The sequence below is a fragment of the Hemitrygon akajei genome, chromosome 7, assembly GCF_048418815.1.
Source record: "Hemitrygon akajei chromosome 7, sHemAka1.3, whole genome shotgun sequence".
NCBI classification, from domain to species: Eukaryota; Metazoa; Chordata; class Chondrichthyes; order Myliobatiformes; family Dasyatidae; genus Hemitrygon; species Hemitrygon akajei.
This window is the reverse complement of record NC_133130.1, coordinates 108,684,060-108,702,130: the sequence shown is the minus strand read 5'-3', so window position 1 is coordinate 108,702,130 and position 18,071 is coordinate 108,684,060. Positions and strand designations below refer to the sequence as shown.

The 18,071-nt window shown below is 45.3% G+C and overlaps 1 protein-coding gene across 5 annotated transcripts; it reads left to right on the top strand.

The window, feature by feature from the left end:
• Window positions 1-3,151: 3,151 nt before the first annotated feature.
• gtf2h5 (general transcription factor IIH, polypeptide 5) lies at window positions 3,152-17,826 on the top strand. 5 transcript variants are annotated; one of them, XM_073051683.1, is made up of 4 exons: window positions 3,152-3,177; window positions 3,278-3,295; window positions 9,902-9,986; window positions 17,107-17,826. In XM_073051683.1, the coding sequence occupies exons 3-4, from the start codon at window positions 9,952-9,954 to the stop codon at window positions 17,285-17,287; spliced, it is 216 nt and encodes a 71-aa protein (XP_072907784.1). In that variant the 5' UTR covers window positions 3,152-3,177; window positions 3,278-3,295; window positions 9,902-9,951; the 3' UTR covers window positions 17,288-17,826. The 5 variants fall into 5 exon arrangements, with proteins under 5 accessions (XP_072907784.1, XP_072907780.1, XP_072907782.1 ...); XM_073051679.1 differs by lacking the exons at window positions 3,152-3,177; window positions 3,278-3,295 and adding an exon at window positions 3,304-3,395; XM_073051681.1 differs by lacking the exons at window positions 3,152-3,177; window positions 3,278-3,295 and adding an exon at window positions 3,422-3,439.
• The last annotated feature ends 245 nt before the right edge of the window (window positions 17,827-18,071 follow it).

The window sequence follows — 18,071 nt, the reverse complement described above, 5'->3', positions numbered from 1 at the left end:
TAGACCTTCCAGTTACAGATTTTTACTACAACCATTTGAAACACCTTGACTACACAGGTTTATCTACAGCAAGGACACCCTATGTAACTTCTAAAACCAATTGGCTGTACCAGTGGTGATTTGGTGTGTCATACTAAAGTGGTGATAACTCATCAGAAGTGGAGAGAGTGAGCAGTTTCAAGTTCCTTGGTGCCAAAATCTCCGAGGACCTAACCTGATCCCAACATTTCGATGCAGTTATAAAGAAGGCAAGATAGCAACTATACTTCATTAGGAGTTTGACGAGATTTGGTTTGGCAATTAAAACACTGAAAACCCTCTATTGATGTACCGTGGTGAGCATTCTGACAGGCTGCATCACTGTCTGGTATGGGGGGTGCGGGGGAACTACTACACAGGATCGAAAGAAGCTGCAGAGTCGTGAATTTAGTCAGCTCCATCTTGGGTACTAGCCTACAAAGTACCCAGGACATCTTTAGGGAGCAGTGTCTCAGAAAGGCAGCGTCCATTATTAAGGACCTCCAGCACCCAGGGCATGCCATTTTCTCACTGTTACCATCAGGTAGGAGGTACAGAAGCCTGAAGGCACACACTCAGCGATTCAGGAACAGCTTCTTCCCCTCTGCCATCCGATTCCTGAATGGACATTGAACCCTTGGACACTACCTCACTTTTAAAATATACATTATTTGGGTTTTTTTGCATGATTTTTAATCTAGTCAATATACGTATACTGGAATTGATTTACTTATTTATTTATTATTTTTTTTCTTCTATATTATGTATTGCATTGAACTGCTGCTGCTAAGTTAACAATCTTCACATCACATACAAGTGATAATAAACCTGATTCTGATTATACGATCAACTATTTTGTATTTTAGATTTGTAATTACTCTAGATCACTTTGTAGAGATCTGTTTTCACTTTGACATGAAAGTCTTTTTCTGTCGAGTGTCTGAAAAAGCCAAATTAAATTACTTAAGTCAGTTACTAGAGTGTGAATGAACAAAGGGACTTTGGGGTTCAAATCCATACATCCCTCAAGTTCGCTGCACAGGTTGATAGGGTAGTTAAGAAGGCCTATGGGATGCTAGGCTTCATTAACAGGGGGATTGAGTTCAAGAGTAGAGAGGTCATGTTGCAACTCTACAAATCTCTGGTGAGACCGCACTTGGGAGTATTGTGTTCAATTCTGGTCACCTCATTATAGGAAGGATGTGGAAGCTATGGAGAGGGTGCAAAGGAGATTTACCAGGATGTTGCCTGGTTTGGAGAACAAGTCATATGAAGCAAGGTTAGCAGAGCTAGGACTTTTCTCTTTGGAGCGTAGAAGAATGAGAGGGGACTTGATAGAGATCTACAAGATTATGAGAGGCATAGATAGGGTGGATAGCCAGTACCCGTTTCCCAGGGCACCAATAGCAAACACTAGAGGGCATATGTACAAAATTAAGGGAGGGAAGTTTAGGGGAGACATCAGGGGTAAGCTTTTTACACAGAGGGTTGTGAGTGCCTGGAATGACTTGCCAGGGATGGTGGAGACTAAAACATTAGGGGTATTTAAGAGCCTCTTGGACAGGCACATGGATGAAAGAAAAATGGAGGGTTATGGGGTAATGTGGGTTTAGTACTTTTTAAAAAAGGATTATTTGGGTCGGCACAACATTGAGGGTTGAAGGGCCTGTACTGTGCTGTAGTGTTCTATGGTCCTAAATCCACTGTGATTCAACGTTGTAAAACAAAGAAAACATGAAAACTTCCGGGGGGGGGGGGGGGGGGAATACTTTTTATAGGCAGTGAATCTAGAATGGTTAAAAACCAGGTTCATCTTTAGGTAAATTTTTACTTGATCCGGTGGTGAGATCCCATATACGTTCACTGACTGGATCACGAAGCTTATCTGCAAAAAAATACGAAAAACGTTAGGCACGGGTCAGGCAGCATCTACGGAAAGAGTTAAAATTCTCAGGTCTGAGATTGTTTGAATTTCTGGCAGAATAATTGGGCAACAGCCGTTTCTCATCGCAGGCGCTGCCCGAGCTGCTGACTGTACGTGCATTTTCTATTTTTGTGTCAGATTTCCAGCATCTACACATTTCACTTTGATGCTTCCATTCCCACCCGCCGCGGAATGCTCGGCTCCTGCTCCGGTTATCCTGCCCGTCCTTACTCCCGGTCGGGCAGCGCACAGCGCAAAGTTTCAGTGTCCCTCCACTGCTCAATACTGGGATTCTCTACTAAACCTCCTGGGCTCAGTTTTTAATTCCAACGGCTCGTCACATCCCCGTGCTCCCCTCCCCGGCGCACCGGAGCCACACCGCCCCCTCCCCGGCGCACCGGAGCCACACCGCCCCCCTCCCCGGCGCACCGGAGCCACACCGCCCCCTCCCCGGCGCACCGGAGCCACACCGCCCCCTCCCCGGCGCACCGGAGCCACACCGCCCCTTCCCCGGCGCACCGGAGCCACACCGCCCCCTCCTCGGCGCACCGGAGCCACACCGCCCCTTCCTCGGCGCACCGGAGCCACACCGCCCCTTCCTCGGCGCACCGGAGCCACACCGCCCCCTCCCCGGCGCACCGGAGCCACACCGCCCCCTCCCCGGCGCACCGGAGCCACACCGCCCCCTCCCCGGTCCCGGAGCCACACCGCCCCTTCCCCGGCGCACCGGAGCCACACCGCCCCCTCCCCGGCGCACCGGAGCCACACCGCCCCCTCCTCGGCGCACCGGAGCCACACCGCCCCCTCCCCGGCGCACCGGAGCCACACCGCCCCCTCCCCGGTCCCGGTGCCACACCGCCCCTTCCCCGGTCCCGGAGCCACACCGCCCCCTCCTCGGCGCACCGGAGCCACACCGCCCCCTCCTCGGCGCACCGGAGCCACACCGCCCCCTCCCCGGCGCACCGGTGCCACACCGCCCCTTCCCCGGTCCCGGAGCCACACCGCCCCTTCCCCGGCGCACCGGTGCCACACCGCCCCTTCCCCGGTCCCGGAGCCACACCGCCCCCTCCTCGGCGCACCGGAGCCACACCGCCCCCTCCTCGGTCCCGGTGCCCCCGCCGCCCGGTGATTGGACCCTCGGAGCGGCTGCGGCTGCGGCTCCGCCTCCGGTCGCTCTGATTGGTCACCCGGCGCAGGATGTCCCAGGTTGCCACGGGCGGCCCGCGAGGAGGGAGACTCGGGACCGGGGTCGGGATTGAGTGAGTGTCGGTCCGGGAGGAGGGAGACTCGGGACCGGGGTCGGGATTGAGTGAGTGTCGGTCCGGGAGGAGGGAGGTTCGGGACCGGGATTGAGTGAGTGTCGGTCCGGGAGGAGGGAGGCTCGGGACCGGGGTCGGGATTGAGTGAGTGTCGGTCCGGGAGGAGGGAGACTCGGGACCGGGGTCGGGATTGAGTGAGTGTCGGTCCGGGAGGAGGGAGGTTCGGGACCGGGATTGAGTGAGTGTCGGTCCGGGAGGAGGGAGGCTCGGGACCGGGGTCGGGTGAGTGTCGCTCCGGGAGGAGGGAGGCTCGGGACCGGGATTGAGTGAGTGTCGTGCCGGGAGGAGGGAGGCTCGGGACCGGGATTGAGTGAGTGTCGTGCCGGGAGGAGGGAGGCTCGGGACCGGGATTGGGGTCGGGTGAGTGTCGCTCCGTGACGGGGCCTCGGGCAGGAGGGAGGCCCCGCTCTGCGACTCCCTGCATGGGCCTGGGCCTGCTGCCGCTCCGGGTTGGGAGTCGGCAAGGCCTCGCCAGCAGCTGGTGGCCGCAGGGTCGGCTGGTGAGCGACAGAGACGGTGCCTGTGCTAGCGTCCGTATTACAGTGTGTGTGTCCGCGAGTTCCGTTATCACACCAGCAACGTTTGATGGATCTGAACTCGCTGGAAGTCAGCAGGATGGGGTGGGGAGGGAGGGATCTCACTGAAACCTTTCCACTGTTGAAAGGCCCAGACAGAGTAGATGTGGAAAAGATTTCCCATGGTGGGGGAGTCTAGGATAAGAGGGGTGTCCACTTAAAACAGATATGCAGAGAAATTTCTTTAACCAGAGGGTGGTGAATTTGTGTGGGGGTATTTAAGACAGAGCTTGATAGGTTCTTGATTGGACGTAACATTAATGATTATGGGGAGAAGGCTGGTAAATGGGGCTGATGAGGACAATACAAGCACATCTTTTCTTACATAAAGGGTCCAAAACTGCTCTCAATACTTCAAGTGCGCTCTGACTAATCCCTTATAAAGGCTCACCATTACATCTTTGTTTTTATATTCTGGTCCTTTCGAAATTAATGCTAACATTGCATTTGCCTTCCTCACCACCGGCTAAACCTACAAGTTAACCTTTAGGGAATCCTGCACAAAGGCTCCCAAATCCCTTCGCACTTCTGATTTTTGAATTTTCTCCCCATTCAGAAAATAGACTACACCTTTATTTCTTCTACCAAAGTGCATGACTACGCACTTCCCTACACTATATTCCATCTGTCACATCTTTGCCCATTCTCCCAATCCAAGTCCTTGCTTCCTCAATACTACCTACCCCTCAACCTATCTTCGTATCATTTGCAAACTTGGAAAACCATCAATTCTGGCATCCAAATCGTTGACATATAATGTGAAAAGAAGCAGTCCCAACACCAACCCCTGCAGAATACCACTAGTCAAGAGCAGTCAACCTGAAATGGCCATCTTTATTCCCACTCTTTCCTGTAATACCATGGGCTCTTAACTTGCAGCACCTTGTCAAGGGCCGTCTGAAAATCCAAGTAAACAACATCCACTGACTCTCCTTTGTCTATCCTGCCTGTTATTTTCTGAAAGAATTCCAGCAGATTTGTCAGGCAAGATTTTCCCTGAAGGAAACCGTGCTGACTTTGGCGATTTCTATCATTTTCCCAACCGAAAAAGTCAGGCTAACTAGCCCATAATTTCCTCTCTTCTGCCTGCTTCCCCCTTTTTTAAAGTGTGGAGCGACACTTTTCCTGTCCTCTGGAACGAGTGATTCTTGAAAGATTATCAATGCCTCTGCAATCTCTTCAGCTAACTTTCAGAATCCTGGGATGCAGTCCACCTGGTCCAAGTGACTTATCTACCTTCAGACCTTTCAGCTTCCCAGGCACCTTCTCAGGAATAGCAACTACACACAGTTCTGGCCCCTGACGCTCTTCAACTTCTGGCACACTGCTAGTGTCTTCCACATTGAAGACTGATGCAAGATGCTTACTAAGTTGGTCTGCCATTTCATTGTCCCCATTGCTGTCTCTTACGGTGTCATTTCCCAGTGGTCTGATATCCACTTGCCTCCCTTTGACTCTTCACATATTTGAAAAACTTTTGGTATCTGTTTTTATATTCCTGTCACAGTACCATGTTGGAGATCCAAGTGAAACCCTGCTGGTTTCCTTCCAAAAAATACCCATACCGGTCCCACCAAACCCGTGAGGTTGAGACGGTTCTCCCACCCCAAACCCCGGTCTGTGTGGATGCTGTGTAATTTGCAACCCTGTGACAACTCAGTGCCAAGAAACAACAGACAGTACACTATACACGATTAAAAGAATTATATTTATGAATCTTAGCTTAAAGAGTCAGTAAAGAAAAGAAAGAAAAAGCAAAAAGGGCTCATTATAATTTAACAGTCAAATGTACACAAGTTGGAACTCAACTCTTCCAAAAGTCATATTCACCGATACTCAGCCAACTGCGGCACCTTGCTCCATCGAATCACGGTCCCCCAACAGGTTGACTCCTACAATTGGTTCTCTCCAGTGTCTTCCCTCCTTCATCTCCCGCAGAACAAAGGATCCAGCTCACGTTCCAAAAGCACTCATTATCTCTCACCATAACCTGAACTTTGCTTCTGCAGAAAGACCATTACGTTAGCAGTGAAACCTTTCCTGGGGTCTTGCACAAGCATCACACACAAAATGCTGGTGGAACTCAGCAGGTCAGGCAGCATCTATGAGGAAAAAAAGTACAGTAGACATTTCAGGCCGAGACCCTTTGGCAGGACTGAAGAAAAAAAGATGAGTAGATTTAAAAGGTGGGGGGATGGGAGAGTGTAACACAAGGTGAGAGGTGAAACTGCGAGGGGGAGGGGTGAAGTAAAGAGCTGGGAACTTGATTGGTGAATGCGATACAGGGCGGGAGAAGGGGGAGTCTGATGGGGAGGACAGAGGATTTGGAAGAAAGAAAAGGGGGAGGAGCACCAGAGGGAGGTGATTAAGTGGGCAAGGAGATAAGGTGGGAGAGGGGAAAGGGGATGGGGAATGGTGGGAGGGGGGGGCATTACCAGAAGTTTGAGAAATCGATGTTCATGCCATCAGGTTGGAGGCTGTCCAGATGGAATATTAGGTGTTGCTCCTCCAACCTGAGTGTGGCCTCATCGTGCCAGTGGAGGAGGCCATGGAATGACATATCAGAATGGGAAGTGGAATTAAAATGGGTGGCCACTGGACATACCTCTTCTTCTGGCAGACGGAGCATAGGTGCTTGACAAAGTGGTCTCCCAATCTACGTTGGGTCTGGCCGATTTACAGGAGGCCTCACCTGGAGCACCAGACACAGTAAATGACCCCAACAGACTCTCAGGTGAAGTGTCGCCTCACCGTAAATGACTGTTAGGGGCCCTGAAGAGTAGTGAGAGAGGAGATGTAGCATTTGTTCCTGAACCTGGTAGTGTGAGACCTTCTTCCCAATGGCAGCAGCAAGAAGAGAGCGTAACCTGGGTGGTGGGGGTCCCTGATGATGGATGCTGCTTTCCTGCGACAACGCTCCGTGTAGATGTGCTCAGTGGTGGGGAGGACTTTACCCACGATGGACTGGGCAAACTGTTACCTCCATAAAGTCCTGTTTGTCGGTTCTGGACTCTGTTACCTCTTGTGTACCATTATTCTGGTTTTGGTGCCTGTTCCCAGTATGCTGTACTGTATGGAGTTTGTCAGAATTTCCTGCTTTGATTTGTATATGCCCGCTACTGATACTGGATCACCCATTGCTCTCTAGTTTTAGTGGAATCCTTACACATTTCAGTGATACATTAATGTGTTTGCCCAGAGCTGCAATTCAGTATTAAGTGCATGTTGTAAGACGAGCCTTGGCAATGTTTGCATCTCAGGTGGTTGAACTTGCTGATGAGGATTCTGATGAGCTACCTGTATTTGTTTTTGATGGTGAAGTCATAATGCAGCAAGCCCCACAAAGGAGAGCAAATTTACATTATTGTACATCTGAAAACGCAAAACAGTTTTGGCCAATTGGTGTCAATGTACGGTCATGTCTGTATCAAATGGTAAAGGCTTCTGGATTCCATCCTGTGTGGCATAATTGGACACTTATAACTACTACTTCTGACTTTTAATGGCGGTTGACAGTCCAACTTAAAAGTTCATCACTGCCACCTACTGGACTGGAGTGTGGTGGAGAGAGTTGGGAAATAAAACTCCTGCCCGTTATTTATCACATGAAAACTAAATTACCCTAAGAAGCCCAGTAGAGTGTAAATAATGAAAGACAATATTGTGAATTAAATTAAAGTTCCTTCCATAACTTAAAGTTTTTAAATGAAAACTGTCAACCCCCAAAGATAGTAGTGCAGCCTGCATTTGCTTTCTTTCAACCTTATATGCTTCACATTGTAAAAGAATGTGTTCAACTGTTTCATAATGATGACAACACCTACACATCCCAGAGTGGATTTGCAACAAGATATAAGGGATAATTAAGCATAGTATGCCCAATTCCAAGTCAATATAATGCCTTCGCTTCTTGTCTTCCGCCTTCTCCCATCAATCTAACAATTTTATGTATTCTGTAAAGGAGTCTCCCCTTATACCCATTATCCCACAAGTCTTGCCATAATCCCCTAATTCTTAGCCCCACCAACCCCTTAGCTTCTGATTTGCTAAGTGGAGGGTCGACATCCACAGGTGAACTTTTAACAGCTTTTTTGGCCAAACAATAAACCCGCTCATTCCCCTCAACACCTGTGTGCAGGGACCCATAAGAAGACATGTAGACCAATAGTTTGAATATGAAATAAAGTTTGAAGAGCTTCCAACAGTAAATCTGACCTACTGCTAGAATGACCTGTTTTAAGACTTGTCAGAACAGAAAAAGAATCTGAACAAATTATAACTTAGCATGGACAGATTTCCTCCACCCACTGTAAACCCAAACAGATTAGATTAGATTCAACTTTGTTGTCATTGTGCTGAGTACAGATACAAAGCCAAATGAAATGCAGTTAGCATCTAACCAGAAACGCAAAGAATAGTGTTATTTACAAAGTAAGTGCTAGAGCACACAAATATAAAAGTACTGGGATCTTATTGAAACGTATAAAATTCTAAAGGGATTGGACAGACTAGATGCAGGAAGATTGTTTCCGATGTTGGGGAAGTCCAGAACGAGGGGTCACAGTTTAAGGATAAAGGGGAAGCCTTTTATGACAGAGATGAGGAAAAACTTCTTCACACAGAGAGTGGTAAATCTGTGGAATTCTGTGCCACAGGAAACAGTTGAGGCCAGTTCATTGGCTATATTTAAGAGGAAGTTAGATATGGCCCTTGTGGCTAAAGGGATCAAGAGGTATGGAGAGAAAGCAGGTACAGGGTTCTGAGTTGGATGATCAGCCATGATCATACTGAATGGCGGTGCAGGCTCGAAGAGCCGAATGGCCTACTCCTGCACCTATTTTCTATGTACAATATGGGTGCAATACTGCTTAGTGCTATGATGTGAGGTTCAGCAGGGTCACAGCCTCAGGGAAGAAGCTCTCCCTGTGCCTGCTGGTGCGGGAGCGGAGGCTCCTGTAGCGCCTACCGGATGGGAGGAGAGTAAAAAGTCCATGGTTAGGGTGAGATGCATCCTTGATAATGCTTTTCACCCTGCCCAGGCAACCAGCTCTGCTGTATATACTAATACATGGTTAGTAAGACATTTCCTTATTGTTACCTGTAATTCAGGCACAAAAACAGCCACACCTACACCAATATTCCCTGTTAAATTATCTTTTGATCCATCAGTAAAAATGGTTAGCATATCACAATAATTTTCCTTAACATATTGATGAATGAACAGACTCTCAGGCATATCAAGATCCTTGGACTTCATTAGATCATGCAACCTAAAATCAGCTAAAGTCAATGTGTCTTTAAAGTCAAAGCTAAAGTGTCAGAAAGTAAAAGGAAGCCTATGTAAGATTTAGGAAGCTGAAATGGGACAGGGTGCTGGAGGAATATGAAGGAAGCAGGAACCAGGAGGGCTAAGAGGGACCATGAAGTGTCCCCGGAAAGTAGGATTAAAGAGAATGCTAACGGATTTTATACATATATTAGAAATGAGAGAGTAACTAGGGAGAGAGTTGGACCACATGAGAGCAAAGCAAGGTATTTGTACTTCAAGCCAGAGGAAACAAGTGAGGTACTGAACAACATTTGGATTGCTAGATCAGAGAGAAGCATGCTTAAAGGCCAGGGCAAATTGACATAGGGAGATGGGAATGGGCCTTTTGAACATTAAGGTGGATAAACCCCCTTCGAAGAGAAAACAGTGAAGACTTTCTTTTTGCTTAGAATGACATAGGTATAGTTTCCCATTATGGTTCTGAAGTCATTGACAGCGTTAACGAAATCACATTATGTAACTTTCTTTATTCTTTCTTTCTGCTCTGATTATGAGTCTTTCCACAGATGCTGCCTGTCCTGAGTGTTTCCAGCAGTTTCTGTTTTGCTTCAGATTTGCAGCATCTTCAGCTTTTCTAATTTCTAAATATATTTTCCCTCCAGGGAGATTCAGTATATCCAAAGTCAGTGAATGCTTTTGACTGGAAAGGCCTCTGTGCATTTTCTGTTCAGAAATCTAGTCGCTGTTAATTTAAGACCTAAGTGCATTTTATGTAAATTTTGTTTCTGCTTTTCAGCTTGCACACCTGTTTACTATCTTCAATCATATCGTGGAGCTTCATTAAAGATGGTTAATGTCTTGAAAGGAGTTCTTATCGAATGGTAAGTATAAACTTTTGTTCTTTTTTAAAAGGAAAGGTTTACAAAAATAAGCAACTACAAACTTGCTGGTGGTAGTTAAACAAGGTTGTGTTTCATCAGACAGGTTAAATTAACAGCCACACTCTGGTCCATCTCCTAAAGAACCTTTTGGCTAAACAATTTTCTGGTTGTTATCTCAACCTTTTACTAGTTTCCATGAATTGACGCAGCGTGGTCGATAACATCTTAACCATGGAGTATAGTTCCAGTGAAGATGTTAAGATTAGCTTTATTTGGACATTGAAACATACAGTGAAATGTTTGTGTCAGGGATATACTGGGGTAGCCTGCAAGTGTGTCACACTCCCATTGCCAACATAGCCTGTCTTTAACTCACTCGCCCTAACTCGAACACCTTTGGAGTGTGGGAGGAAATGGAGCACCCAGAGAAAGTCCACGCAGTCATGGGGAGAATGTGCAAACACTACAGACAGCGACAGGAATTGAACCGTGATCAGTGATTGCTGGCATTGTGAAACAATGATGATATCTGCCATGCTTCCATTAGGTTGATCTGCTTTTCAACTGGTGCCATGAGGCATTGGAGCAAAATTAGGCCATTCGACTCTTCCAGTCTGTTCTGCCATTTGATCCTGGCTGATCCATTTCCCTATCAACCCCATTCTCCTGCGTTCCCCCCCCCCATAACCATTCATGCCCTGACTATTCAAAAATCTGTCAACCACCGCTTTAAATACACTCAATGGCCAAGCCTCCACAGCCCCCTGTGCCAAAGAATTCCACAGTTTACTGTGTGCATTCAAATATAACACCTTCAGTCCTGTATTTGTCACTCTTTATGATTTTGTCCCCCTGGTTACACTGCAACTCATTCCACTGACTGCAATTTTGCCCTATCATCTGCCTGTCCTTTCTGTCTTACTACATACTGCCTCTGCTGCCGCACCCTCAGCCCTGTCACTCTGGTTCCCATCCCCTGCCACATTTGTTTGAATCTTCCCCTAGAGTTCTAGCGAACCTGTCCCCTCAGTTCAGGTGTAGCTTATTCCTTTTGTATAGGTTGTACCTTCACCAGAAGAGATCCCATAGATCCAGAAATCTGAAACCCTGCCCCCTGTACCCATTCCTCAGCCACGCAGTCACCTGCCAAATCATCCTGTTCTTACCCTCTCCAGCACGTGGCACAGGTAGAAATCCAGAGATTACTCCCTAGAGGTCCCACTTTTCAGTGTTCTACCTAGCTCCCTAAAATCTCTCTTCAGGACCTCCTCATTTTTCCTACCTATAGATGCAAGCAAAATTTGTGAGCCCTTAGCAATTACCTCGTTTTCTGCATTTATTACTCATAAAATGGCTGATTTTCATCTAAATCAGAATAATAAACAAACAAAACCTGCCTAAACTATTAACACATAAACAATTGTACTACTTGTTAATACTGAATACACCATTTAAACAATTACAGTCAAAGTTCAAAAGAAGTAACCCTCTGGAGTACGCTTGATGTTGTAGTGTGTGAAGGAAGAGAAATGAGTGCAGAAAAGGTGCTCAAAAAGCTGAAAGACCTAAAGGTACATAAGTCACCCAGACCAGATGAACTACATCCCAGGGTTCTAAAAGAGGTGGCGTTAGAGATTGTAGTAGCATTAGAAATGATCTTTCAAAACCATTGGACTCTGGCATGGTGCCAGAGGATTGGAAAATTGCAAATGTCACTCCACTCTTTAAGAAAGGAGGAAGGCAGCAGAAAGGAAATTATAGACCAGTTAACCTGACCTCAGTGGTTGGGAAGATGTTAGAGTCAGTTGTTAAGGATGAGGTGTTGGAGTACTTGGTGACACAGGATAAGATAGTACAAAGTCAGCATGGTTTTCTTCAGGGAAAATCCTGCCTGAGGAACCTGTTGGAATTCTTTGAGGAGACTACAAGTAGGATCAATAAAGAGGATGCAGTGGACGCTCTATATTTGGACTTTGAGAAGACCTTTGACAAGGTGCAACACATGAGGCTGCTTACCAAGTTAATAGCCCTTGGCATTACAGGAAAGTTATTGGCATGGTTAGGGATTGGCTGATTGGTAGGAGGCAGCAAGTAGGAATAAAAGAATCCTTTTCTGGTACACTGCCAGTGACTACTGGTGTTCCACGGGGGTCGGTGTTGGGACCACTTCTTTTTATGCTGTGTATGAATGATTTAGATGATGGAATAGATAGTTTTGTTGCCAAGTTTGCAGATGGTATGAAGATTGGTGAAGGGCAGGTAGTGTTGAGGAAACAGGTAGGGTGCAGAAGGACTTAGCTTAGGAGAATGGGCAAGAAAGTGGCAAATGAAATACAATGTTGGAAAATGCATGGTCATGCACTTAGGTAGTAGAAATAAATTTGGACTATTTTCTAAACAGGGAGAAAATCCAAAAATCTGACATGTAAAGGGACTTGGGAGTCCTTGGCAGAACACCCTAAAGGTTAACTTGCAGGTTGAGTCAGTGGTGAGGAAGGCAAATGCCACGTTAGCATTCATTTCAAGAGGACTAGAATACAAGAGTAAGGATGTGACGCTGAGGCTTTATAAGGCACTGGTGAGGCATCACCTTGAGTATTGGTCTCCTCATCTTAGAACAGATGTGCTGGCATTGGAGAGGGTCCAGAAGAGGTTCACAAGGATGATTCTGGGAATGAAAGGGTTATCAAATGAGGAACGTTTGATGGCTCTGGGTCTGCACTTGCCTGAAGGTTGAGGGGGGATCTCATTGAAACCTTTCCAATGTTGAAAGGCCTAGACAGAGTAGATGTGGAAAGGATATTTCCCATGGTGGGAGAGTCTAGGACAAGAGGGCACAGCCTCAAGATAGAGGGCGCCCTTTCAAAACAGAGATGCAGAGAAATTTCTTTAGCCAAAGGGTGGTTAATTTGTGGAAGTTGTTGCCACCTGTAGCTGTGGAAGCCAGGTCGTTGGGTGTATCTAAGGCAGAGATAGATAGGTTCTTGATTGGACATGGCATTAAAGGTTACCTGGAGAAGGCTGAGAACTGGGGTTGAGGAGGAGGAAAAAAAGGATCAGCCATGACTGAATGGTGGAGCAGACTCAATGGGCCAAATGGCCTAATTATGCTCCTGTGTTTTATGGTAATGCCTTCTCCAAAAGCTATTTGGATTCAGGTGTTCCAGTCAATGAGATGAGATTGGAGGTGTGGGATGTAGAGGTGCCCTGCCCAATTTAAAAAAAAAAACACAGTCAGGTTACTGACAGAGCCTTTCCTTCTCAAGAAAAATCAGTTTATGTGCACCATACCTTGATCAACAACCTTTAGAGGACCCTAGAAGAATTGTAGAGATGCATGAAGCTGGAAAAGGCTTCAAAAGCATTTCTAAAGACCTGACTTGTTTATCAGTTCACAGTAAGAGAAATAATTTGAAATTCAGTACTGTTGCTACTGTCCCTTGGAGAGGGTGTCCTGTAAAGATCACACCAAGAGCACAATGTGCAATGCTGAATGAGGTGAAAAAGAACCCAAGGGTAACAGCAAAAGACCTACAGAAATCTCTAGAACTTGCTAAGTCTCTGTTCATGAGTCCAGTATAAGAAAAAACACTGAACAAGAATAGTGTTCCTGGAAGGACGCCACAGAGGAAATTACTGCCCTCCAAAAAAATCATTGCTGCGCATCTTAAGTGTACAAAAGACCACCAGGATGTTCCACAACACTTCTGGGACAATATTCTGTGGACAGGTGAGACAAAAGTTGAACTTTTTGGCAGAAATACACATCACTATGTTTGGAGGAAAAAGGGCACTGCAAACCAACACCAAAACCTTATCCCAACTGTGAAGCATGGTGAAATGAGCATCATGGTTTGACAGACAGACAGACTTTATTGATCCTGAGGGAAATTGGGTTTCGTTACAGTCACACCAACCAAGAATAGTGTAGCAATATAAAACCACAAATAATTAAATAATAATAAGTAAATTATGCCAAGTGGAAATAAGTCCAGGACCAGCCTATTGGCTCAGGGTGTCTGACACTCCGAGGGAGGAGTTGTAAAGTTTGATGGCCACAGGCAGGAATGACTTCCTATGACGCTCAGTGTTGCATCTCGGTGGAATGAGTCTCTGGCTGAATGTATTCAGGGCCTGGACAGCTTGCAATCGTTGAGGGAACAATGAATTCAAAATTATATCAAGATGTTTTCCAGAGGAATGTCAGGAGACTATCAGGGTAGCAGTCTGACACCTGAAGCTTAGTAGAAGTTAGAAGATGCAACAAGATAATGTTGCATCGTCCAACAAAGCACAAGAGTAAATCAACAACAGAATGGTTTAGAAAGAAAAACAATTGTTTTGTAATGGCCAGGTCAGAGTCTAGACCTTGACCCAATTGAGATGCTGTGGCATGACCTGAAGAGGGCTGTTCATGCAAGGTATCCCAGAAATATTTATGAACTGAAACAGCTCTATAAGGAGGAATGGTCTAAAATTCCTCCTCACTGTTGTGCAAGTCTGATCAGCAGTATCAGGAAACGTTTGGCGGAGGTTATTGCTGCTAGAGGATGTTCTACCAGTTATTAAAATCAAGGGTTCTGGCCTGGACTGTGAATAATTAAACAGTGTGTTCAATAAAGACATGGAAAGTTCAATTGATTGTGTGTTATTAGTTTAGGCATATTGTGTTTGTCTATTATTGTGACAGATGAAGATCAGACCACATTTTGAGCAATTAATGCAGAAAATCCATTAATTGCAAAGGGTTCACAAACTTTTTCTTGCAACTGTATGTCATTGATGCCAATACGTACCAAGACTTCTAGCTGCTCACCCTAATCTTGTATATGGAAACTGAAGCATATGCTCCATCACATTGGCTCCTATTGTGGGAAATAACTTGTTATCAGTAACATCTTAGTTCTGTACTGATCTCTGCTTCCTTATGAAAGAGGATAGGAAAGAGTTCCAACGACTTTTGTCTTGTACATTTATTATCATTAATTATAACCCTGCCATATGTTTACTTCCAGATTAGCTTTCAAGCCTTGTCAAGTTTATTGTGCAAATGTCTAATGGATCCTCCAATTTTTATATATGTCAGCATTTGAGGATTATTACAAATGAACAGTTGTTTAGATCACGCTTTCATCATTCTGCTATTACTGCTGTTTTGTCATCATGCTCTTTTGTAACCAATGTTGAGTTTAATTCTGCCCACATCTATCATATCCTTTCCTCTCAGTACCTTTGAAATGTTACTGAAAGTCATGCTTCACATTAGCCCCCATATCTCTTTTGCTTTCAATTCATTTAATAAAAAGTATTCTATAAATTTAGAAAATGTATTTTTGGTTGTCAGTCACTACCTTTTACATTTCATACTTTTTTAAAGACCAGTGCTTTCAATCATTGCAAATCCCTTACCGCTTAATTCATTTGGATCCATAAGTCAATACTCTTAGTAATGGTTATCCAGTGTAATTATGTTTGTTAATCACATGTTATGCAGCGCAGAAAGAGGGTCTTGTAGCCAAAATTGCCCATGTGAATCAAGGTACCTTCCAAAGTTGGTTCCATTTGCCTGTATTTGCCCCATATCCTTCTAAACCTATCCTTGTCCATGTACCTGTCTTCTAAAAATTGTAGTTATACTGCTTCTACCACTTCTGGCAGCTTGTTCCATATACCCATTATCACAGCATGGTTAGCACAATGCTTTACAGTGCCAGTGACCTGGGTTCAATTCTCGCCGTTGCCTGTGAGGAGTTTGTACGTTCTTCTTGTGACTGCGTGAATTTCCTCCGGGTGCTCTGGTTTCCTCCCACAGTCCAAAGACGTACCAGTTGGTATGTTAATTGGTCGTTGTGAATCGTCCCATGATTAGGCTGGGGTTAAATCTGGGGTTTGCTGGGTGGTACAGCTCAAAGGGCCAGAGAGCCTATTCTGTGATGTATCTCAATAAATAAACCATCTGTGTAGAAATACCTGTCCCTGGGGCCCCTTTAAGTATTTTCCCTCCTCTCTTAATATACATTCTCCAGTTCTTAACTTCCCTGCCTTGAGAAAAAGGCTGTTCTAAATATATTTTTTTAACCTCATTGAAGAATTTCTGGAGTTCTGTCCTTCATTCCACTTTGAATCTGTTGTCAACAGACCCCACCTCCAACTTCTCATTTTAATTGATTTAAGGTTTTATTTTTCTTCCCTCCCACATTTTACTGTTTACCAGGGTTTTGCAAATTTACCATGGTCTGTGCATTTTAATATTCAGTCAGTACAGAACTAAATAGTATCGGTTGCTTAAAGGGAACTTTTGAGTAAAGATGATTGAGGATTATAAAGAAGTGGTTTGAAATGGTTGTAAACCATGGTGGCATAATGGTTAGTGTGATGCTGTTACAGCTCAGGGCGTTCCAGGGTTTGGAGTTCAGTTCTGTAAGGAGTCTCTCTGTTCTCCTTGTGGGATGTGTGGGTTTTCCCCGGGTCCTCCGATTTCCTCCCACAGTCCAAAGATGTACCTGGTAGGTTAATTGGTCATTGTATATGGTATGATTAGGCTAGGATTAATCAGGTTTGTTGAGGGTGGCTGGGGTAGCCACCCAAGGGGCCGAAGGGAACTGCTCTGCCCGGTATCACCAAAGAAACCTGGAGAGGGATGGGCAAGACACAGGTTTCAGATGCCCAAGACACACCGTACGACAAGTAATCACCAAAAAGATCGGTGCTGAAAGGTTGTCATGACGGCGCCCCGATAATTCCACCAGGAGTTAAGGGCACGCGCGCACCCCCCCCCCCCCCCCCCCCCCCGAGAGCATGCATTTAAAGTGAGAGGATTCATTTCAAAGGAGATGTGAGAGGCAAATTTGTCCACACAGAGTGATGCACTCATGGAATGCACTGCCTGGGGTGGGGGTAAAGGCAGATGCACCATGGACTGGACTTCGAAGTGACATTAGACAGGCATATGAATGTGAGGGAAATGGAACAATATGGACATTGGGCAGGCAGAGGGGATTAGTTTAGTTGGTCATTTAATTTAATCAGTTCGACACAACATTGTAGGCCAAAGGCCTGTTCTGTACTGGACTTTTCTATATTCTAATATTGATGCATTTGTTAATTTTGATCTTTATAGTGATCCAGCCATGAAACAATTTTTGCTGTACCTGGATGATACAAATGCTTTGGGGAAAAAATTCATAATACAAGACCTGGATGAAACTCATTTATTTGTCTTGGCTGAGGTAGTCCATGTCCTACAAGAAAAAGTTGGAGACTTAATGGATCAGAATTCATTTCCACTAACGCAGAAATAAAGTCGCATGATTAAACGACAGAGACAGATCTTGAGCGTTGGATCAATATGTCATTGATCCGCTGGTACAAAGACCCTGGACTGACAGCTGCTTGGAAATGGAACTCATGCAGGAATTTTGCCTCAGTAAAATAATTTTGGTTCATCTACATCCAGAAGGTAATTTCTGTTACTGACGGTAAATAGATGTATAATGGATATTCTGGTGAACTGGCCTTGGACTGAAGGAAGTGCATTTTATGAGGAATCACGGAAAGTTAATGGTATTTGGCTAACTGTGTGCACTCCACGTGACTGAATCATCTGCAAGTGATGTTGGTTTTGAATGAATCGTGACTCTTCCAATTTGTCTGTATTCCAATGTACACTTTTGATGAATGGTCGCATCTTCCTTTTGCTGATCCTATGGCGTAGGTCTTTACGGAATAACTTGCCTTCCAAAACCGTTCTCTCTTCTTTTGGATTACTTTGTAAAGAAATTCTGTATATCCTTTGTGTGGCTTTATGGTGTTATCAATAAATTTCACATTATAAAAAGCATTCTATACAAAGTCCTGGAAACAAACGCTCCAGGCAACAGTCTGAAGCCTTATTTTCTTCTTACTTGTTAGAGCATCCTTCTAATATAGCGGTAGTGAGTCTTTTTGGAAAGTAACTGTAATTAAATGTGTACAACAAAGCATTTCAGGGAACATGGCACCTACTGCCGAGTAAGAAAATTCAGTTTATCAAAATGCACCAGCCAGGCCATTTGTGGCAAAATTCGAGGACATGCCTGAAGCATT